Here is a 24,596-nt window from a genome sequence, read left to right on the forward strand (position 1 = left end):
ATCACTGCAGCGCCCGTCGGCTGTTCTGGTCAGCGACTACTACATTCATGGTCCACCATGGTACCAGTCGACGACGAGGGTGACCTGTGGACAGTGGGACAAGTGCCAGCAGCATGAATAGTGGCAGAGGCTCCTTGCGCGACCGCATCAATGCAATTCGAGAGGGAAGTGTCTAAGCGCACAGCAGACGTATATAAAGGCCAATTGGCCCTGTGGAATGCCCAGAGTGGGGGCCTGCATGCATGGCGGCAGCAGGGGAACGATAGAATCACTGGAAAGTGGTCACTGTCATAAAGATGATCATGGGATGACCAATGTAGGGAATCCATGGGAGCAGGGAAGGAGAACGTGAGATCGATAGCAGTAAAGGTGCCATGAGTGGCACTGAAGTGGGTAGGGGAACCATCAGAGGAGAGGCAAATCGAGGTCTGTAACAAGTTTGTCAGTTAGGAAACCCCTACCCATTGAAGTGGCACTCCCCCCCCCCCACAGTGGGTGGTAGGCATGGAAGTCACCAAGGAGCAGAAACAGAGGCGGGACTTTCTGTATTAAGGTGGGCAGTTCAACATAAGGAAGTGGCCTACCTGGAGGGAGGTAGACATTGCAAACAGTGATTGCCAGAGTCGTTTGCACTCTAACCACTATTGCTTCTAGGTTAGTACATATTGGGATCCAGGCACTAATGACATCGAAGCAAACCAAAGTGCAGACCCTGCCAGATGCTAGCCCCAGACCGGCACGGTTCCGACAATGCGCTATAACCAGGAAATGTTGGAGAGTAGTCATCACAGAAGTGAGTTTCTTGAAGAGGAAGACAGAATGAAGAATAGGAGGAGACAAGTCGTATTTCCGATAGGTGACGACAGTATTGCAATTCCACTGGATGATGTGTGGCGAGAGTTCAGGCAAGACAAAGATGCCGAGTAGAGGTCACAGTCAGAGATTGGTGAGGAGTAACAGACCCTGGGACATTGCCAAGATGATCACAGATTGGGCGGCAGAAGCAGCTTTCATTAACAGGGAGCCTGACCACATCTTACTAAGGGATTCCATTTCACCAAACTCGTCCGCGATATCCTCCACAAAAAACAATGACTTTCTGGCGGTGAATGTGTCCCCATCCGTCCTAGTACAGGCGAGGTTGCGGGGAAGGTGTTTCATTCCAAGACGGCGAGCCTGGCCCTCTTCCAATGGTGTAGACTGGGGAGGGAAGGCTGCCGGATCATATGAAGCAGCTTTCAATGGTCCTTCACCACTGAAAGAGAGCCATTTGAGAACGGCCAGATTTTTGTAGTTTTATACACTTCATGCGCCAAGCATCCGCACTGATACCATCCACTCCGATCAGGCGGCTCTCCCCATGGACGGCGCCACCCAACCGCAGCAAGGGCCGCCTGGATGGGAAAGGCTGGAAGAAAGTTAGATGGTTAGAGGAGGGGATAGTTAGTGATAGGGCCGGTAGGAGGGGAAGACACACGCACATGCACAGAGACGGGCGTGGGGGGGGGGGGGGGGCATACAGGAGGAAATGGACAGAGAGGGGAGGAGGAAATGAATGAAGAGTGTAGAGGAGGACGAGATCGACAAATGAGAGAGTGGTAGGAGGGAGATGCAGGAGGCTGGTGCAAGGTTAGAGGGGTACTGGGCCAGTGGACAAGGAAGAGTGGGAAGAGATGGATAGAGAGGGGGAGATCGACATGGACTGGTGGAGAGGGAGGAAGACATTGTCAGTGTGAGTGGGCAGCAGAGATGAACAAAAAAGGTGGGGGGGGGGAGGAGGTGGTACAGAGGCAGAGTGGGGAGGAGGAGATGGATATTTAGATGTGGGAGGATGAAGTGGACACACAGGGTGGAGGAGCAGATGTGTGCATTATATGTGTTGAACACGTACATAAGCAAAGCTCTGGGGAAAAGCTAGTTCTTCCGTATCTTTAACTGCTATTATTGCAGTAATACGGTTATTCTTATCAGAATAGTCAGTAAACCATCGACAGAAAAATAAATCAAATGTATGTGCTGACATCACAGGCAGAAAATGATGAGATAGAGAAAGTATGTGAGGACGGGTAATTGAGTGTGGAAAGGGAGACGACAATATTAGGGGACTGGAACGTGGTAATGTTGAGAAGGAATAGGAGAGAGAGGTACAGGAGAATCTGCTGCAGTCTTCGTTGACTTTTCTGCTGCGTATGATACAGTAGACCACCAACGATATCTCACTAAAGTCAATGAAATAACAAACGACATTAGACTGAGTTACGTGTTAAGAGGCATGTTGCAGAATCTAAAATTCTACGTAATCCCCAAAGGGAAGAAAAGTAGCTGGAGGTACCAAAAATATAGATTAGGGCAAGGGATCTCTCTCCTCTATTCTGAACAACATAAGCCACACCAGCGAGGAATAAAACCATTCGTAAATGCAGACAATATCGCCGTCACTGCTCAAGGAAGAACATTTGAAGAGATTGAAAGGAAACTGACAGGACTTTGGAAAACTTAGGGAAGTACTAAGAGAAATGAAACCTGCAACCTAATGCAGGAAAAACTCTAGTAGGCTATGCGCATTTCATCTGTCTAATAGATAAGCCAAAGACAGTTCAAAATAGCATGGCGAGAGCTTAGATTAGACCATTACACCAACCCAAAATAGTCTTACTTGGGAGTCAACCTAGGCCACGCACCTATTTATAATAAAACCATTTTATTTTCCTAAAGGGAAAAAGATGTGAGCAAGAAACAAAATTATACGTAAACTACACTACTGGCCATTGAAATTGCTACACCACGAAGATGACGTGCTACAGACGCGAAATTTAACCGACAGGAAGATGATGCTGTGATATGCAAATGATTAGCTTTTCAGAGCATTCACACAAGGTTGGCGCCGGTGGCGACACCTACAACGTGCTGACATGATTAGTTTCCAACCGATTTCTCATACACAAACAGCAGTTGACCCGCGTTGCCTGGTGAAACGTTGTTGTGATGCCTCGTGTAAGGGGGAGAAAATGCGTACCATCATGTTTCCGACTTTGATAAAGGTCGGATTGTAGCCTATCGCGATTGCGGTTGCGGTTTATCGTATCGCGACATTGCTGCTCGCGTTGGTCGAGATCCAATGACTGTTAGCAGCATATGGAATTGGTGGGTTCAGGAGAGTAATACGGAACGCCGTGCTGGATCCCAACGGCCTCGTATCACTAGCAGTCGAGATAACAGGCGTCTTATCCGCATGGCTGTTACGGATCGTGCAGCCACGTCTCGATCCCTGAGTCAACAGAAGGGAAAGTTTGCAAGGCAACAACCATCTGCACGAACAGTTCGACGACGTTTGCAGCGACATGGACTATCAGCTCGGAGACCATGGCTGCGGTTACCCTTGACGCTGCACCACAGACAGGAGCGCCTGCGATGGTGTACTCAACGACGAACCTGGGTGCACGAACGGCAAAACGTCATTTTTTTTCGGATGAATCCAGGTTCTGTTTACAGCATCATGATGGTCGCATCCGTGTTTGGCGACATCGCGGTGAACGCACATAGGAAGCGTGTGATGGTATGGGGTGCCATTGGTTACACGTCTCTGTCACCTCTTGTTCGCATTGATGGCACTTTGAACAGTGGACGTTACATTTCAGATGTGTTACGACCTGTGTCTCTACCCTTCATTCGATCTATGCGAAACCCTACATTTCAGCAGGATAATGCACGACCGCGTGTTGCAGGTCCTGTGCGGGCCTTTCTGGATACAGAAAATGTTCGACTGCTGCCCTCGCCAGCACATTCTCCAGATCTCTCACGAACTGAAAACGTCTGGTCAATGGTGGCCGAGCAACTGGCTTGTCACAATATGCCAGTCACTACTCTTGATGAACTGTGGTATCGTGTTGAAGCTGCATGGGCAACTGTACCTGTACACGCTATCCAAGCTCTGTGTGACTCAATGCCCAGGTGTATCAAGGCCGTTATTACGGCCAGAGGTGGTTGTTCTGGGTACAGATTTCTCAAGATCTATGCACACAAATTGCGTGAAAATGTAATCACATGTCAGTTCTAGTATAATATATTTGTCCAATGAATAACCGTTTAACATCTGCATTTCTTCTTGGTGTAGCAATTTTAATGGCCAATAGTGTATCAGCATGGGGAGTGTGCCCAGCCTGAAGTTCTTTCTTCCCCCGCAATGCAACTGTGTAACATACGGCACCCGTGCGGGAGGCGTCTTGCCACTCCCACGAAGTAGACGTCGCTTTAAATGAAACTGTCAGGATTGTTAAAGGGATGTAAGAGCCTACGCCTGGCCTCAAAATTTCTCCGCTGGGACCGTAACACCACAGGATATCAGAATCAAAATAGACAGCGAAATAGAGGAAAAAACGACAAACTAACAACACTTAATGTTTAATAAGCAAACAGTTCCCGCTCCCCGTAATTCTAGGAAGAGTTTTTATCCAGCCGAGAGTACCGTTCTAAGGCGAGACGCGCCGTTTATCTTTATGACTGGACACACTGCTAAATATAAACCTGCGCCCCAAAGAGGAAATACACGAGATCAACATCTACTGTATAGCACTGACTGGACTAAGAACAGAAGTCAAAAAGCGTAAAGTAAACACTGTTAAGTGGGGCTACCCTTAATATGACCAGTGAGAATGCAGAGAAAAACAGAAGTCTGAACATTCGCTCATGTGCCCTAGAATGGAGTTAGTTCGCACAGAGGAAGATCTATTTTTATGGAATGACAAGGATATTGTAGCTGTGGAGTTCTGGCAGAAGAGAATCTAGATGTTCTCGTCCGGAAATGGGAAATAAAGCAGAGAATCCGAATCAGATACTGGAATGTAAAGCGTACCCAGCTCTGATCAAAATTTAGTAATTTAGTAATCAGTAAGAGTAGGCTGAAGTTTAGAAGACTTCTCCAGAAGAATCTGTGCGCAAAAAGTGTGTGTGTGTGTGTGTGGGGGGGGGGGGGGCACTTAAGCACTGTGGAATAATGAGATTCGTTTGAAGTTATGAGGCTACAGATATTGCGATAAGAGTATGACAGTAGGTAGTTAAGTTGAAGGGGAATGGACAACTCTAAAAAGGGCAATCGCCGAAGTTGGGCAGACGAACATAGCTACAGGGAAGGTAAATGCTACGTTGGTGAATTCGGCAGTGAGCTGAGTAAAGTTGACCGCTCAACTCAGTGGCAGAGGGAAAGTACTGATAGTCGTTCGTTTACCACAGTTTCCACAATGAAATCTTAACGCTATTTCACTATCAGAACTCTTCTTACGAACTTCTGCAGACTTCGCTCCACCGCAGTCTACAGAGTCTCTCCTTTCGTCGGGTGTTATTAGTCCGTATTTCCGACAAAAATTCAAACAGTATTTTACATTATCTAAGCACAGAATTAGATTCTTCCGCGTCAGGCAGTCGGACGAAGAAACGTCTACGACACCAGACATCCCAACTCAGTACCGACGTAAATCGTGTAAGTTTCCGTAGAATCTATCAAACAATTTATGGTAACTCTCACCACCACAGTCGCACGATCGATTTAGAATCGCGTGTTCGATATTTATCGTTTGGGGTCCGCGGCGTCGATAGGCAAACATTCTTGGAAATTATCCGTGTTTATGTGGATCCATGCTCATATGTAATTTAGCCCTCTTTTTCGAATTGGTTATGGAAGATACTGGTGTTGTGGGCGATGTTTGTGAGAGTTTACCAATGGGTTTTTCTTAATCGTATGGTTTCTAGTGGTTATTTTTAATTTCGTGGTAACTTGGTCTCTGATATGTTTGGAAGGACGATCTGTTTAAAATTTCCTATGTAATGTTTGTGTTCAAATCTACCTGTTCATTCAGAATTTCGTGAGGGTAATTTTGTGCGTGGAACCTATGGTGGATGCTATAGACTTAGTTTATTGTACAGGTATATGACATTTTTAGAATCAAAATCCATCATAAGTAATGATATAACATTGACAATAGAATTAGAAACGAAACAGAAATTTGTATTTATACTCGCTACATAACAAAGCACGATATCTCACAATTAACGCATTACTAAAAAACACTTACATAAAATTTGCATACCAGACGACGACACAATTTTCGAACACTACTACGCTCTTGACAAAGCAAGCCAACTGTATATTCAAATCCAGGCATATATAAAATTCAATGTAATGTATTTGTTAATTTCCATATAGGTCAAACTGGTCGGAATTTCAATATTCGAGACCACATCAGAAAGCGACTGCATCAACTTCATTCCACCAATTTAAAACACAACGACATATAGCGGAAGATATAGAATGGCCTGTTAAGGTTTTACACACTGCACAAGAAAGGTCACTAATGAATATTCTTTAAGAAATCGAAATATATTGTCAAACACAAAATTACCCTCAAGAAATTCTAAATCAACAGATCGTTTTGAAACACAAATACTACACAGATAATTTTATCGGAATTATTCTTCCAAACATGCTAAACGAACGTGGAAAACCACTTAAAACTGTAGACAGCCTACCTGCAGCGTAAATAGTCAGCCGCACGAATTCGATTCCTACCTTCTCGCAAGCGCGCTAAGCTATACGAGCAGGTCGACGAAATGTGTCACTAACAAAGTTGTTGTGAAGTCTGAAACTAGATTGCTTTGCGAAAAGACGACGAGGAGACGACGAGGAGGAGAAGAAGAAGACGAGGAGGAGGAGGAGAGGAGGAGGAGGAGGAGGAGGATAAGAGGAGGAGGAGGAGGAGGAGGAGGAGAAGAAGAAGACGAGGAGGAGAAGAAGAAGAAGAAGAAGAAGACGAGGAGGAGAAGAAGAAGAAGAAGAAGACGAGGAGGAGAAGAAGAAGAAGAAGACGAGGAGGAGAAGAAGAAGAAGAAGACGAGGAGGAGAAGAAGAAGAAGAAGACGAGGAGAAGAAGAAGAAGAAGAAGAAGACGAGGAGGAGAAGAAGAAGAAGAAGACGAGGAGGAGGAGAAGAAGAAGACGAGGAGGAGAAGAAGAAGACGACGAGGAGGAGAAGAAGAAGACGACGAGGAGGAGAAGAAGAAGACGACGAGGAGGAGAAGAAGAAGACGACGAGGAGGAGAAGAAGAAGACGACGAGGAGGAGAAGAAGAAGACGACGAGGAGGAGAAGAAGAAGACGACGAGGAGGAGAAGAAGAAGACGACGAGGAGGAGAAGAAGAAGACGACGAGGAGGAGAAGAAGAAGACGACGAGGAGGAGAAGAAGAAGACGACGAGGAGGAGAAGAAGAAGACGACGAGGAGGAGAAGAAGAAGACGACGAGGAGGAGAAGAAGAAGACGACGAGGAGGAGAAGAAGAAGACGACGAGGAGGAGGAGAAGAAGAAGACGAGGAGGAGGAGAAGAAGAAGACGAGGAGGAGGAGAAGAAGAAGACGACGAGGAGGAGGAGAAGAAGAAGACGACGAGGAGGAGGAGAAGAAGAAGACGACGAGGAGAAGAAGAAGACGAGGAGGAGAAGAAGACGACGACGAGGAGGAGGAGAAGAAGACGACGACGAGGAGGAGGAGAAGAAGACGACGACGAGGAGGAGGAGAAGAAGACGACGACGAGGAGGAGGAGAAGAAGACGACGACGAGGAGGAGGAGAAGAAGACGACGACGAGGAGGAGGAGAAGAAGACGACGACGAGGAGGAGGAGAAGAAGACGACGACGAGGAGGAGGAGAAGAAGACGACGACGACGAGGAGGAGAAGAAGACGACGACGAGGAGGAGGAGAAGAAGACGACGACGACGAGGAGGAGAAGAAGACGACGAGGAGTAGAAGAAGAAGAAGAAGACGAAGACGAGGAGAAGACGAGAAGGAAGGTTTGAGGTGCTTACGTCCTCTACGTCGAGCCCCTGGCTGCTCCAGGAGACGCAGGACACGAAGGCTGCAGAGACGCAGCCCAGCGGCCCCGCGCCGTCGAAGCCGATGGTCTCGCTGCCGAAAACGGCGAGCATGCCTCCGCCCAGCAGCATCAGCACCCGCAGCGGGATCACGTACGGCTGTGGGCAACCGCCAGTGGCTCGCTCAGTTTGTACGTCTAATGCGCTCATGCTGCGTCTTAATGACTACAAAAGCACTTACAACGGGCTGTTAACATATTTCACTGCGTCTCTGACCTAACTGCTAGATACGTACCCGAAAGTTTTGGGTTCGGTCCCAGATCAGTCCTAGAATGTTATCTGCCACTTATCACTCCATCTCACAACGTTTGCTGCTGCGAAAAATTCTGTTGTTCGTAGTCAACGTTAAACTATACGCTGGATAAGTCTGTTTACAGGTCATAGGAAGGCAATGACATTATCACCTCTATGTCTAGTAAAGCACAGGGACGTTCAAATCAATCTTCAGATTGATGACAACTTTCCAGAATGAGATTTTCACTCTGCAGCGGAGTGTGCGCTGATATGAAACTTCCTGGGCAGATTAAAACTGTGTGCCGGACCGAGACTCGAACTCGGGACCTTTGCCTTTCGCGGGCAAGTGCTCTACCAACTGATGACAACTTTATCTCAAGGTTGCGAAAGATCTCTTTTCTTCATATTTTGAATTCTTTTATTCTTAAAACATATGATAAAATCGATTTTGTTGGGAAATTATCTTTGTACTTGAAAACCACGTTTCAATGGAAGCGCGCAGACGCCCACTCTAGCCGCTCTCGGCGCTTGGGCCCTTTGCGACTCCTATTGATACCTCTTTCTCTATGAAGCTATTGTAATATTCTAGGTCGAAGAAAATGGCGACTTAAGTCCCCATCAGATGTCTCTATTGTGTGTTTTCGACAAAACTAGGTTAAAAATCCGGTTATGGTTACACTATCACAGGAGTTCAACGAGTGACAATCTACGGCACCATTACTGTTCTGGAAGTTTATGTAAATGGAAGCAAGCTGAGGTGAACGGGAAACTGGATACTTTTGATCATAAGCCACCGCTAAAGAGAGGTTATCAAAGTTATTGCTGATACGTACAAACATCTGACACGATGATCTGATGGAGCGAGGCCTTTGAGCCAATCCGCATAACAATGAAGCAATGAATTCATTAATTTGGACTTATGATCCTAAACACATATTTGCGACTGAAAGTCATCCAAATTGATCATAATCGGGCATGTCATTTTGACGACGGATTTAATGATGTCTTTCATAACATTTGTTTATTTATTTATAGTCTAAGGCAACAAAATAAGTTGATTTACAGTGCCTACGTTTTCAAGTGACCGCCAGTTTGAAATACACTTCAGGAAATTTGACTTTCGAGGTTCACGCCACAGAGAATTTAATTCAGATAATTTACATATGTTTAATTTTGTTTACAGACCTGTACTTCATCCTTAATCATGCGAACTGTTTAGTTCCGGTATCGGCGCAGAGGTATTTTGGCCGCCATTTACTGCTGCATAGCTAGGTATGTACTTTTGTGTGTTAAAGATTTGTATGAAAAAAATTTCTTACAGGAAAAAATGTTGCACATGAGCATAAAATAAGGCTCCAAGACCGGAAAACTACTTATATCAATCGACGTACAGGGTGTTTCAAAGATTTTGCATCAAACATTTAAGGGTGACAAATCGCATCATGGGGAACAACTTTTGTTCGTGGCAGAATGTTCGCTAACATTTCCTGTTGACACAGACGTCTTTTATAACTGATTATGCCCCTGAAAGGCGACAGGGCGTAGGCACTCTGTAGCGTTTATGCGCAGCGTGTTTCCTTTAGTCCAGTCACGTGCTCTGCGTGGAAGGGGGTAGACCGAGCTTCTAAAATGTCTATTTCCACTTTGTCACACTCATTCTTAAGGTTTTCTTGTTGAAAATTATTGCCAGTTGTTTAGGGCAGACATTCTGCAGACGCAACATCCGTTGTTAGTAGACACTGCTAGTTCAGTGAAATCTCTGGCGAATTCAATAAAACGACACCCAGCAGGGAGAGGGAGGCGTCAGCGAACTTTTTGTCTGTAACAAAAGTTGTTCCCCACCTCTAGACGTTCCATGCAAAGATTTTCAAACATCATGTATATATGCCCAGGAGTAAGTAAGTGTACGGTTCCTGTGTGAAGGCACTATGAAGATATAATCTTGATTTGTCGAGGTTGTAAATACTAGTGACTACGTGTCAATAAAAATGCTTTGGATGTGTAATGCACTCGCTGTAGCGGCAGGGTACATAGAAGCAGTGACTTTCTGTGGTTACGAAGCTTCACATTTAGCAACCCATGAATTTTAATTTTTTGCCTGACTCATTCTCCACACTATAGAAACGAAACTGAGATAACAAGTATGTGGTGCAGTTGTAGGCAAAGTGGGTTTGGAAAATAAGCAATCATTGGCTTCACTAAATCATAACGGTGTAGAGGTGGAGCAGTAAAAGATAAACAACCACTTGTTTGCGTATCTGCGCAATTGTGTCAAGGCAACTGTGTCACTTTTCACGTTCGTTTCGACTGAAGCACCTAGATACCGTTCCCAGCCACAATAAGGTTGCCAGGTGCGTTTACAGTCTGAAAACAGGAGGTATTGTAAATGAGAAGCCACTATAACGACTTCGGAAATCATTGAGAGCGAAAGGTCGGCACTGATTCGGAGCCCAAGGTGAATTAAAGTCAAGTCGTGAATTCGTGTGCACAATGGTACGGAAGCATTTAAATTTTCATCGGTAAAATATGCGTACTATTGAACAGCTTAAGGCGCGAGATAAAACGTAATTTTACTTTGCCATTCGACTGCAAGTGCTCATTAAAGAAAAGGAATATGCCTTAATCATGAGCGATGCAGATAATTTTTATTTGAGTACGGAGATCAGTTAGTAGAATATCCAGTAGTGTTGCAAAAATAACCATTCAGAGTGTTATTACTTCGAGTTTTTGGGTTTACTGAATTATATTTTTTAAAGATGAAAATGGTGCATTACGTTCACCTGGGGAACACTTTGTTGCGTGCATAACTGAGAAAACGGCGTATATACAACATTTTAAATGTCTATTTCCTACAAAATGATGCAAACCAGCACATTGCACGTTTATTTATGGACGCCGTTAATGGCTTGTTACGAGGCTGGGTCATTTCAAGCTTTGGCAACATCTCTTGGCTCCAAAAACCCTTAAGAGGTAATCAACCAAGAAGTGGCTAAAGTTGGTAGAGAAATGCGGGAATGTGTATATGAGAATTTTCAGTAAATGCTTGAAAACTGAAGTCAAGATTAACTAAATCACTGTCTAGACATACTTAAATCTTAATATGCATTACGATTTTTTAAATGTAATAAAAATGCTATTTCATAAAAAAACCAAGTCAGAATTATCCACGTCATAAACATTCTATTTCCGTTGACCGGAGTGCATCTTTGGAAACACCACAGGAAAAGACACCTGACGACTTAGGACAAGAAATTGAATGTATGTGCTGCCTACAAGATGAACAAGTAATTTATCTGAAATGGTTCCTTTTAGTTTTTAGACAATCACCTATATCCTGTAATTTCTACCTTAAATATATGCTTACTGCTATATAAATATTTAGTAAATACTTAGGCAATAATTTATTTAATCAGCAGGCAGTACAACTAAAATTTTGCACCTTTCTTCCACCACTATTACTGCGCAATGGCGCATACACTGGTATATAATAATAATATTTAAAACATTAAATTAACGTACCTAGCATATCTTGCTTGTAATAAAATGTATAATATTGGAGATTAACAATCAGGAAAGAATTTCTATAAAGACCAGTTTTTCAATTGCATTACTAAATCGAAAGTGAGCACAATTTGACCACAAAAGGACTGGTTTCTCAAGGATTATCTCTAGTGCCGTACCCAAATAGCATACTCACATCGTCTTTCTCGGGGATGTACTTGGCGAGAATTCCCCAGACGACGCCGAAGCCGATGCCGCCGAAAACAGACACCGGGCCCTGCGCAATCTGATATGCCAGACTATCTGTGAACAAACGTTAACAAACTGTTTCCAGACTGGCTCTTACACTCTGCGGTGACTCACGACCCATACTCAAAGCATCAGGTCTCTGCTTTCTGAGGACAGGAACGGAGTCACGCCTGATTTGCATTGCAAAGTAAGGTTCTGGTTTCGAATCCAGATCCAGAACACAGTTTCAATTTAACAAAAGATTGTGACAGACTTGACAAACAAGGGAACACAGGCAGCTAAGCAATGTGCTGTATCTTTACATGGTTAAATAACAAATATTGACCACACTTCCACTGTATAATACACAACTGTGTTGCGAGTCTGTATCCCTTTATATATACAGTGTGTGTGTGTGTGTGTGTGTGTGTGTGTGTGTGTGTGTAATTACTTAATTGATTTCAACCAAGGGTTTTTTTTTTTCCAACTCCTGACATATATGCTGGCCTGCTCGAGAGGTTATAGTGCAGATAGCATCTGTATGCCTTGCAGGGGCTACATGTGCAGATGGGCAAAGGGCGGGGGGGAGGGGGGGGCTGGAGATTAAGTGAGAGACGGGGAGGGGAGGGGAGGATGTTGTGGACAGAGAGAGGAGAGGAGGGGGAGGAGGTATGTGTGAATTGTGTGCTGGGTGCATAGATAAGTGAAACTGTGGGAAAAAGATGCTAGTATATTATAAAGAATTATGTATGTATACATGTACATTATGTATACATGTACGAATGTATGCATGTTCAAATGTTCGATATCTCCTACTGAACAACTAGATTTATTTCAACCAGTCTTGATACATACCCAACTTACGTTCTGGAGAGAAGCATACAGATGGGGGTGCAGTTGAAAAAGGGGATGACACAGAAGATTAACTCTGGGATATCTGGAGCAATTTCAGCCAAATTCTCTGCACACATATAATTTTTATTATTTGTGTACAGATAATGTGAGTGTGACACACCGCCGGGGGTGTGAGTGGGAGTAGAAAATCGTGACGTGTAAAAATATTAGTTAATGAACGATATCAGTATCGAATCCATAGTTTTAGTCGTCACTTTGTTCACTGGTGACTGGCGCAATGACGTTTAAGTCCTAGGGGTGAGGTAGTGGCAGGGGTGCAAAGACAGGTGCACAGCAGAATATCTGTGTAACGCCTTAATCAATGTATACCAAACTTGGCACAGATATCACTTGTTATCTGGAAAAAAAAAAAAAAAAGAAAACCTACTGAGACAGGAAGACAGCTCTAGTAACCTATGGCTGAGAGTGAGGTCGAAGAACTGTGAAACAGAAGCATAACCAACACTTGGGGACAATTTCAACAATTTTCAATATACAAGTGACTCATTACTTCTGTGTCGCGTTGTTTTAATCCCCACTCCTACCTGTGCAGGTTCAAGTCCTACAGGTTATGATCGGAAAGAAGGGTGACATGTAAAAATGTTAAGAACTTCAAAAGTCTTTTGGTATTTCTTCCTAGTTTAGTTGACGGGGAATACTTTAAAAGTATTAAGTGCACTCTGTGTCTTATTTGTGTTGTTCAATGCGTCAAGTAGGGCGCAAGAATACGCACTGCGTACTTCTTACCCAGGCAGTTTCCTCAGGACTGAAATGAAACGATGGGACGAAATTTACTACAGAGGCAGATGAAATGTGTACAAATATGTGTGAAATGTGATAAATACGTGACAGATATACTATATACACGCGGTCAAAAAGCCAGTATACAAATAAAATCCACGAGGATCTAACAGCGCCAGTGAAACCTTTTTGGCTACATGAATAACAAAATTTTTTGTATGAGACGAGCTTAGCAAAATATTTCTACTAATATGCACAGGATGAGACACAATAGCAGCACTGGTGGCTGGTCGATATGGAGCGCTTCTCTACTTGATTGTAGCAAGCGTTTCCAATACAGCAGCACTTTTAAACATGTGTAATACGAAACGTGGTTTGCTGCGCAAAGTACCGTCAACCGGGTATCTTTTGACCGATTTTCAGATTCGAATGTGATTGTCATGAATTTTTAACGTCTGTGATAGTTATCGTAGTAAACATAGGGACTTGTATGAAAGCATTACACGCCCGTTAGTACAGTACATTTCCTTAAATGCAGAGGAAGTAATCGAAAAAACTGCATGTGGTGAAATTTTGCATGAATTTTGGGACACATTAACTGGCCTTGCTTCCACCACAACTGTCAATTAGCATTCTATTTGTCGTCAATATTTCAAAAATACAATGAAACTTTCACCACCCAGAAATAAATAAATTGATCTAAAGTTTTCCTAAGTGCTTCATTAAGCCTCATAAAAGAAAAAACCTAGTATGATACATAAATTCTGTGATCCATCATCAAAAGTATAAGTACAATGAAAGGTACTAGGATGTTTAGCATAATACCTTCAGTTTCAGCCATTTTAAACCTAAATCCTAGTTTCATAACATCCGGTGCAGTTGGAATCAAGATTATGTTCTTCTTTTATCGAGACATTATCTGGCTCTTGTAACCAAACAAACTTCGTTACTTGTTTCCGGAGATATTTGACATTATGTGCTATACCTGAATCATTGCCTGAGCAACAATAACTTGTGTTTACAGCAATATATGACATTTGTTTTTGTTAGTTGTAGCCACATTAACAATTACATGAGTTTTCGTCATATACTGATGATTAATGTTTTTTTCTTCCCGTAATTCCAAACTACGTGTATCTGTACTTCTGGGATGACAATGACCAGTGGTCAAAGTAGTCTCAAAACAGTGAAATCATGCACACGACCTCAGAAATCTTAACATACTGGTAGATATATGCAAGTGAAGAAGAAACTAATCAGTGGTTTGTTTCGAGAATTAATCGAGTAACATGCGTGATACAGTTGAAGACACCTATGGCTTTGCAGTAAAATGATATGGATGAATTTTGCGCAACCTGATTTTAACAGATTTTCGTATACAATTATAAGTCGCAACAGGTTCATAAACTTTTGCGGAGGAAAATCGACACTACACTGAATCGTGGAGTGTATACTGATGGAACTTTACCACCAAACTATGTATACTAAACACTTAACAGAGACAGCAGAGAGCTGTAAAACGTTTAGTGTGAGTGGTCAAAGTAACCACGGCGGTACTGGGAGTGACAAGCGTGCAAGTTTTAGGGGCACTCACTCTGGGAGAACATGATGCTCTGGACGACGCCGAAGACGGCGACGGAGGTGGCGTCGTCGATGCCGGAGATGGCGATGATGACGGTGGGGATGCCCTTGCTGACCCCGTAGCCCTTGGTGCGCAGCCGCAGCAGCCCGGGCACGATCACCGCCGGCGAGACCGCCGCCACCACCGACCTGCCACAGCACAAGACAGCACCGACGTCACCACGCTGCGCTGCGCTGTGCTGCTCTGCTCTCGCTATCCGCTACTTGTGTTAGAACGTCGCTAGGGCTCTGAATGGGCAACAAAGACGAATCGCCTAGTGCCAGGGGTCTCCAAACTCGAGGGCCGGCAAACCGGCCCGCGTTAGCTGGCCGGTCATCCCCGGTATCCGGCCCGCCAAATATTTGAGGTGGTACCTATACTGGCAACAATTGAGTTTCGAGGCCTATCGCGACCAATACACCGCGACATTGTCGGAGCTCTATCTTTACAAAGCGGAAGGTCATGGTTAAACTTGTGGCTATCCACAATAAACAGACAGACCATGCTCCGTGCGATAGTGAAAAAAAAAAGAATAAAAAGAAAAGGAAAGAATAAAAAGAAAAGGAAAGAATAAAAAGAAAAGGAAAGAATAAAAAGAAAAGGAAAGAATAAAAAGAAAAGGAAAGAATAAAAAGAACGGTTAACAGACTAGCACAATAGCAGTTTGTGTAATTTTTATCACAATAAGTATGGTATGCAGCCATATAAGACATATAGTTGCCCAAATCCTGCCCTTACCTTCAACCTGCAGGTTTACATTACTCATGCCGGTAAAACTGAATAAGTAGCTCAACCATTGAGGTCAACAATAAGCTGTGAAAAGAAACGGAAAACCAAAGAGAGGTACAAAAACTCATGTTCTGTATGTAGTTTAAAATAAAAATGAGAAGAAGTTCACGCCAAAAGCTTATTCCAGCATTTTAGTCTACTCACGAATCTGGTGCAAGTCTTTCAAATGGACGCCACTTCGGCGACTAGCCTTAGTAATCAATCATTATGGAAGATGCTTCTTAAGCGATGTTTCACTTTCTTTTGATTACGTCGTAAAATACATACAGAATGTGCAATGACATACTTTTTTGTCGATGAAATTCGCCAGAATAAAATACTCCAGAATTTCGGTCAGGTACGTCCACCAATAAAAATTATGTAATTAAATAAAAATCTTAGTCCGTTTCAGTGAGTGCTAGCTATTCCCACAACCTTAGATTTTTGCGATTTCATCTTTCCTTTAGCCTTACACTACGGTGATCATGGAGTGCTAGGGTGCTTTAATCCCACTAGGTGGATCTTGGCCCTTATGACTTCGTGGAGGAGTCAATGTGGCCCACGGACTAAAACGTTTGGAGACCCTTGGCCTAGTCAAAGAACTTATCTAAACTGTAAGTGCACTGAGACAGAGCTGTAGCTGGCCGGCCGCTGTGGCCTAGCGGTTCTAGGCGCTTCAGTCCGGAACCGCGCGACTGCTACGGTCGCAGGTTCGAATCCTTCCTCGGGCATGGATGTGTGCGATTTCCTTGGGTTAGTTAGGTTTAAGTAGTTCTAAGTGACTGATGACCTCAGCTGTTAAGTCCCATACTGCTCAGAGCATTTTTTTTGTTTTATTCATTCTCCTGACAAGTCATATTTGCCATGTGGAATATTTCCTATTTCTACTCTTCAGTTGATTAGGTCCGATGTCAACAAATAAGAAAATAAATGCTTTATTAACAACGTTGTAAGTGACCTACCGGGAAAGTTTGTCCAAGTGTCAATAAGAAAGTTTTTACAAGGTGATTCCCGCAAAGAAGAAAACAGCCACCTGCCACTTGTAATAACTTGTTAGCTTTTTCCCCAGTACTTTACATAAACAACAAAAATTTTAACATAAACGTGAGTAGCCGTCTGAAAATGAACCCGTCTAGTCGAAATCAACAACGGCGCTATTTGTTTATGCAAATAACATTATTAACAGTGGTTGGTCGCTGTTTTCTTTTCTGCGGGAACCAGCTTGTATTTTGTACACAGCCAAGGTCTTAAAAATTTCAGTTTTCGATTAAATAGCAGGAAGAAAGTCTTTAGTCGAAGTGTCATCAATACTGCGGCGCTGTGTGTTATTTGTGAAAATACAGTTAAGGAAGTACAACATTAGGTTTTAAGTCAGTAGAACTGTAGTCAAACCACTTCTCATAGTGTGATCAAAAGTATCCGGACACCTGACTGAAAATGATGTACAAGTTCGTGGCGCCCTCCATCGGTAATGCTGGAATTCAGTATTGTGCTGGCCCACCCTTAGCCCTGATGACAGCTTCCACTCTCCCAGGCATACGTTCAATCAGGTGCTGGAAGGTTTCTTGGGGAATGGCAGCCCATTCTTCACGGAGTGCTGCACTGAGGAGACGTATCAATGTCGGTCGGTGAGACCTGGTACGAAGTCGGCGTTCCAAAACATCCCAAGTGTGCTCTATAGGATTCAGGTCACGACTCTGTGCAGGCCAGTCCATTAGAGGAATGTTATTGTCTTGTAACCACTCCGTCACAGGCCATGAATTATGAACAGGTGCTCGATCGTGTTGAAAGGTGCAATCGCCATCCTCGAATTGCTCTTCAACAGTGGGAAGCAAGAAGGTGCTTAAAACATCAATATAGCCCTGTGCTGTGATAGTGCAATGCAAAACAATAAGGGGTGCAAGCCCCCTCCATGTAAAAACACGACCACACCATAACACCACCGCCTCTGAATTTTACTGTTGGCACTACACACGCTGGCAGATGAAGTTCACCGGGCATTCGCCATACCCACACCCTGCCATCGGATCACCACATTGTGTACCGTAATTCGTCACTCCACACAACATTTTTCCACTGTTCAATCGTCCAATGTTTACACTCCTTACACTAAGAGAGGCGTCGTTTTGCATTTACCGGCGTGATGTGTGGCTCATGAGCAGCCGCTCAACCATGAAATCCAATTTTTCTCACTTCCCGCCTGTCATAGTACTTGCTGTGGATCCTGATGCTGTTTGGAATTCATGTGTGATGGTCTGGATAGATGTCTGCCTATTACACATTACGATCCTCTTCAACTGTCGGCGGTTTCTGTGAGTCAACAGACGAGGTCGGCCTGTACGCTTTTGTGCTGTATGTGCCCCTCCATCTTTCCACTTCACTATCACATCGGAAACAGTGTACCTAGGGATGTTTAGGAGTGTGGAATCTCGCGTACAGACGTATGACACAAGTGACAATCACCTGACCACGTTCGAAGTCCGTGAGTTCCGCGGAGCGGCCCATTCTGCTGTCTCACGATGTCTAATAACTACTGAGGTCGCTGATATGGAGTACATGGTAGCGCAATGCACCTAATATGAAACCTCTATGTTTCGAGGGGGTCCGAATACTTTTGATCGTATAATGAACCTCTTAAATTTTGGAATTCCAGAGGGACGAACAGTTTGCCCAAAGACCATGCCGCATCTACTAGCACGTGTTTGAGACTTTTAGCAGCTGGCTCATGTCTATGAACATGGAACAGAGTACCGACAACACAATAGCACTGGAAACGCATTTTGTGAAAAAATAGCACATTTTTCATTTACACTCTTACATTCTCGCCACGGTTACTCAGGCCATAGTAATGGATTTTGTGTTTCTTGATCTTTACCATTTCCTTTGATTTTGTTTCGTGACACTATACTACTAAACCATGACATCATTTACTTGCCCTTTATTGGAAACACGCGGTGATGCTACAGTAAATAATTACAGGGGTTGTTAAGTAAAACGTGTCGTACTGTCAATGCTTTCAGGTCAGTTCTTCTTCTACTATCAATCCCAATTTTTTGCCGATTTACAATACGCCAATAGAACCGTCCCCATTCCCAGGTGCAGTAATGTTGTGGTCGACTACTACATAGCAAGCGTGTGGACTGTTTTCTTCCACCGAAGGAACCAAAAAGATTTAGAAGTTTCGCAACAGTGTGACAAAGAAAGGTCTACACTGCCCATAAGTGTATGAATGTTTTTAAACGAAATTTTTTTCAATAGAGAAAAAGTCACATCTATTGAACGAGGAAGTAATTTTAGGTGTTATTTGGCACTCAGAAAATGAGAGAAAGTAAGAGATTGCTATCTGCTGCCTTCTGAGTAATGTTAATGTGTTTGTATGAATATACATTCTGAAACAAATAGATGTCTTTTTAAATTTTTGGACGACACCTTTTCTATTCTTTCATTTCTCAGCAGAATGGAAGGTTTATCAAAGACTTATCAAGAACATCATCTATTAATTTTGTGTTGATCGTTAAACACTATTGTCTTTGCTAGTGTCATAATTCTGTTACTATATTTGGCTTCTTTTAAGATGAGTGACCCATTATAATCTCAGTCACCGTTCAGGTACAAAACTGCAAAACAGACAGCTCTCACAACACGGACGATTTTGACTTATATGTAAACAGGCGAAACTCAGTACAGGAATAAAATGCCAGCGGTACGCCACGAGTAATCGATAGAAACACGAAAATCACTCGTGTAAAAGGGGCATTAGAGATGAAGCGCTGGCCCGGGTTGGTGATGGAAATTGGCTCTCCCCTTTGGAAGGAACCAGCCCATCATTCGCCTTGAGCAAGTTACGAGAATCGCGGAGAATCTACATCTGGAATGAATCTTTACTCTGCAGCAGAGCTTGTGCTGATTTGATATTTCCTGTCCTATCGAAACTGTGCCGAACCGGTACTCGAACTTATGATCTTTGCCTTTCGCAGGAAAGTTTAAATGAGCTATCCTAGCAAGACTCAGGATCTGCCCTCACAGCTTTCCTGCCGCAAGATCATCATCTTTCTTCCATAAGATCTAGTCCCGGATGGTATGCAGGAGAACCTCTGCAAAGTTTGGAAGGTAGGAGAAGACGTACTGGTGGAAGTAAAGCTGTGAGAGCTCAGTCGGTAGAAGACTTGCCCGCGAAAGGCAAAGTTCCCAGTTTCGAGTCTCGATCCGGCACACAGATTTCATCAGCCATAAAGTTTCAAACCTAAATCTACACTGCATAAAGAAATGGAGAGGAGCAGCTAAGGTTACCTCACAGTACCACTTTGGAATTACCAACAATACACAGACGACGAGGAACATAGGCAGCAACGAGCAGCAGAAAACTGCCACGGGGTTGCTAAGCGCGATCGCTAGCAGGAGCAACCATCGACAGGAAGCAGCGAGCACCGCATAAGATGTTCAAAGTTACGTGGTATTCATCCAAACAAATGGAATGACTACTGTGCAGCACTGAAGCACACCTACATTAAGACTAGTCATTTTTCTTATGAGACTGAGAGGTGAGTGGTATACTGATATCGATCTGCTCTTCTAATGAATGACTGGTTCATCGGCCAACCAAGCGAGCATTTTAGTCAGTTTCCCACTTTCATCTAGGAAAATGACTAACTGGTATCCACTCAGTTCGAATACGAAACCAGCGTCTTAATCTTTCATTCACTTTTGAAATTAGGAAAGTGGTACTACATCGCGTACATAAAAATTTTAAAATAAATTTGAATAAAATCATTTTGAGTGTTAGGCGGCGTCTTTTTTTAGCAGTAAAGCAACTATAAAGCTACATTTCAACCATCTTTTGCAACGGTAGTCTTCAGGGCGATAGACAGATTGTGTTCATCTGCACATATACATTGATACTCTGCAAAGCACCTTGCATACCAGCGTCACGTCCCTTTCCCTTTCCATTCGCGTATGGTTCGCGGAAGGAAAGATTGCTGGTAAACCTCCGTGTGGGTTCGGGTCTCTGTAATTTTATCTTTATGGTTTCTTCGCGAGGAGGACCAGTGTAGTGGTTCACTCTGATTGAGCAGTAGACTATAACGTGATGAGGACGCCTCTGGATGTGTCTGTCACAGCAGCTAACTGAGCGTCTCCGTGACGCTTTCGCGCTACTAAATGAACCCGTAACCAAATATGCTGCTCTTCTCTCGATATTATCGATTTCCTCTATCAAACCAGTCTGGTTCGAATGCCACGCTGACAATATTCAAGTACTGGTCTAACAAGTGTTTTGTAACCTACTTCCTTTTTTGATAGACTACATTTCCTGAAGATTCTTTGAATTAATCTCAGTCTGGCACCCGCCTAACTCGCGATTAATTTTATTTGGTCGTCCCACTTCAAATAGCTTCTTATGCATATTCCTAGGCGTCTTATAGAAGTAAGTGCTTGCAGTGATTGGACTGCAATTGTGTGATCATACAATATGGGGTCTCTCTCCGTTAGTAGTTACATTAGTTTATGTTGAGGGTCAATTACCACTCCCTGCATCAAGTGTCGATCCTTTTCAGGTGTTACCAAGCGAAGTGGCGCAGTGGTTAGCACACTGGTTTCGCATTCGTCCGACCATTCAGGTTTAGGTTTTCCGTGCTTTCCCTAAATCGCTCCAGGCAAATGCCGGGATGGTTCCTCTGAACGAGCACGGCCGATTTCCTTCCCCATCCTTGATACAATCCGAGCCTGTGCTTTGTCTCTAATCACCGTCATGTCGACGGGAATGTGAACCCTATTTGACTTCCTTCCGCAGGTGTTTCTGCATATCGCTACAATTTTCTACCATCGCGACTTCTCTGTACACAAGAGAAACAGTAAAAAGCCTCCTGGAACTTCCGACGTTATCTGCTAGATTATTTATATATAGCATGAAAAGTAATGGTCCTATAAAACTCCCCGGGGGCAAGCCCGAAGTTACTTTGACATCTGAAGACTTCCCTCCGTTCAGAACAACATGCTGTCTTCTGCTTGCTACAAAGACTTCAGTCACACAGTCGGTCCAATATTCCATATGCTCGTATTTTGTTCATTAGACAGCAATAAGGAACTGTATCGAATGCCCTTGGGAAGTCCAGGAACACGGTATCTACCTAGGCGCCTGTATCTACTGATTTATCATTATATATAACTTCGGTTGTCACGTGGTATCTAACAAAGTAGTATATACCACGTGACAACAAAAGTTATATGTAATGAGAAATCAGTAGATACAGGCGCCCAGGCAGATACTGTGGTCCTTGACTTTCCAAGGCCATCGATACAGTTCCCCACTGCCAAACTTCTGCTATCACGTGACAATTGACCAACTGACAGCACTATTCTGACCTGTCATTGGTTATTCCAGAGTAGTGGTGCCCGTGGAACGGTAGTTACCTGCTTACCCCAGCTGGTGATCGGCAGGCAACAGCTAGTTGGCACCTTGCACCCAGGGTCAGCGTATTCCATCAGCGAGACATCGAAACCCGTCGGAAGTGATCAATTGTTGATGCTGCTGAATCCGTATATTGAACTGCTGGTTGGCGAACACACTTTGCTTGCTAGACTGGGGTAGCCAGCAACCAAGCCATCGGCAGTTTGTAACCGTCCTACCTATTCATGCTGTTGGGGTGTTTGGTTATCTGAACAGCCTGCCTTATTTTCCGCTCCTGTATCCGTGCTTGCCGAGCAAGCGTACGGTCTTCTAGAGGACAACTGACAGGTCGGCCACCTACAATCCAGGTGGCGTTCAGCTGTTGCTGATTTGCTATATGGCCCCTGTCTCTCTCACCGTACATGCGAATGCTAATCGGTCACCCGGTTTCGCCAAAATAGCCTTCTGTACAACCATGCCTCCTCAGGTTTCTTGACTTCACTGTCCAGTGCTGTTTCATAATAGTGTCTTTATCTGTCACGTGACAAACGAAGTAGATCAGTATACACTATCAGCTCAAAAGTATCCGCACACCCCTATGCAATGTTGTATTGGCCACTAGATGACACGAGATGCTGACCCGCTAGTATAAAAGGTGACGGAGAGTACTGTGATGTCAGTAGATAAGCAGTAACAGGAGAATGGGGTGGTCAGAAGGTCTCAGTGACTCCCAGCACTGATTAGTCATTGGCTGTAATTTAACTACCAAATCCATCAGAACATTTCAACCCCTCTACTGCCACCAAAATAGACTTCTGGTAATGCGATTTTGAACTGGAAACGCGAAGGAACAACCACAGCTAAATAAAGATCAGGTGGTCCGTCATGTACGATAGTCGTGCATTGCGGAGGGTGGTTGTATTAAATCGTATGTAACCAGCAGAAGGATCACTCGTGAATTCCAAAATGCTACCTGCATTCCAGCTGACCGAATGTCAGTGTGCAGAAAGTTTGAAACAATGGGGTACAATGGTCGAGCAACTCCTCATCAGCGACACGAATCTGTAGTCGATGCTGAGCGAACTTTAAGTGATGTGAAGAGAGACTCCACCGGACAGTGGATGACTCCAAAGTGAGGTTAATGATGGATCACGCTATAGCCTGTAACATCCGAAGGAAGAATTTGGGTTTCGTGAACGTTGCCTGTGCCTGCCGCGGTGGTCTCGCGGTTCTAGGCGCGCAGTCCGGAACAGCGCGACCGCTACGGTCGCAAGTTCGAATCCGGCCTCGGGCATGGATGTGTGTGATGTCCTTAGGTTAGTTAGGTTTAAGTAGTTCTAAGTTCTAGGGGACTGATGACCACAGCTGTTAAGTCCCATAGTGCTCAGAGCCATTTGAACCATTTTTGAGCAACATTCCTCAAGCGATCTGCCCTGTCGGAAGTCCCAATCTGAACCCAGCGGTACACCTTTGGGATGAGTTACGAAAGGCGTTCAATAAGGAATGCAACATTTTTCTTGGGCAATTTCGGTTGAAAAAAATGCGGAATTTGTTGTGGAACATCGCGGAATATTCCCGCTTCAGCATCTAAGGTGTCGAAGTTCCGATAGGTGGCGGTGCTATACGTAGCCTTCGAAATGGCGAGCTGTCATTGAATTTCACAGATGTTCACAGGTGCTTACAGAATGTCTACGGAGACCCAATGGCAGTGAAAAAAAGGCACGATGCGTCATTAGGCGAGGCGTCTGTCATCTTGGCAACAAGGTGGCGCAAACCTGTCCGATCTCCCACGTGCCGGCCGGCGGCACACAGCTGAACTATCCTCAAGAAATCAAAGGAACGACTTATCGTGTTCGTCGAGACAAACCTGCAAACGAACTTTACTTCCGATACATTGCAGGGCCTCACACAAATCTGCGCAACCGACTGGAACTCACAGAAATTCATTGGACTATTCTTCCTCACCACTACAGCCGGATCTTGCACCTCCCTACTTCCGTCTGTCTGGTCCAATGAAGGATGCGCTCTGCGGGAAGCAGTACGTGGATGATGGGGAGGTTATTCATTCACGAAGTCGTTGGCTCCGACGTCGGCGAGTAAAGTAGTACCATTCGGATGTACAGGCCCTCCCAGTAAGGTGATGTGAGGCCGTCACATCAAACGAGGATTGTTTCAAAAATAGGGTTTTGCAGCCCAGAAAGTGGGGAATAATATGGGGTTCAAATGGCTCTGACCACTATGGGACGTAACATCTGAGGTCATCAGTCCCCTAGAACTTACAACTACTTAAACCTAACTAACCTAAGGAC

General features: G+C 44.1%; 1 protein-coding gene across 3 annotated transcripts in view; it reads right to left on the bottom strand.

Moving 5' to 3' along the window:
* Positions 1 to 24,596, bottom strand: part of LOC126234583 (sodium/hydrogen exchanger 9B2-like) — a 547,662-nt gene that overhangs the window by 22,767 nt on the left and 500,299 nt on the right. For all 3 annotated transcript variants that reach the window (XM_049943295.1, XM_049943294.1, XM_049943296.1), the window contains exons 7-9: positions 15,108 to 15,283; positions 11,847 to 11,953; positions 7,850 to 8,014 (exon numbers count right to left, since the gene is read on the bottom strand). In XM_049943295.1, coding sequence (XP_049799252.1) covers positions 7,850 to 8,014; positions 11,847 to 11,953; positions 15,108 to 15,283 — 448 coding nt within the window. The remainder of the gene's footprint in view (positions 1 to 7,849; positions 8,015 to 11,846; positions 11,954 to 15,107; positions 15,284 to 24,596) is intronic.

The sequence above is a fragment of the Schistocerca nitens genome, chromosome 2, assembly GCF_023898315.1.
Source record: "Schistocerca nitens isolate TAMUIC-IGC-003100 chromosome 2, iqSchNite1.1, whole genome shotgun sequence".
Lineage (NCBI taxonomy): Eukaryota > Metazoa > Arthropoda > Insecta > Orthoptera > Acrididae > Schistocerca > Schistocerca nitens.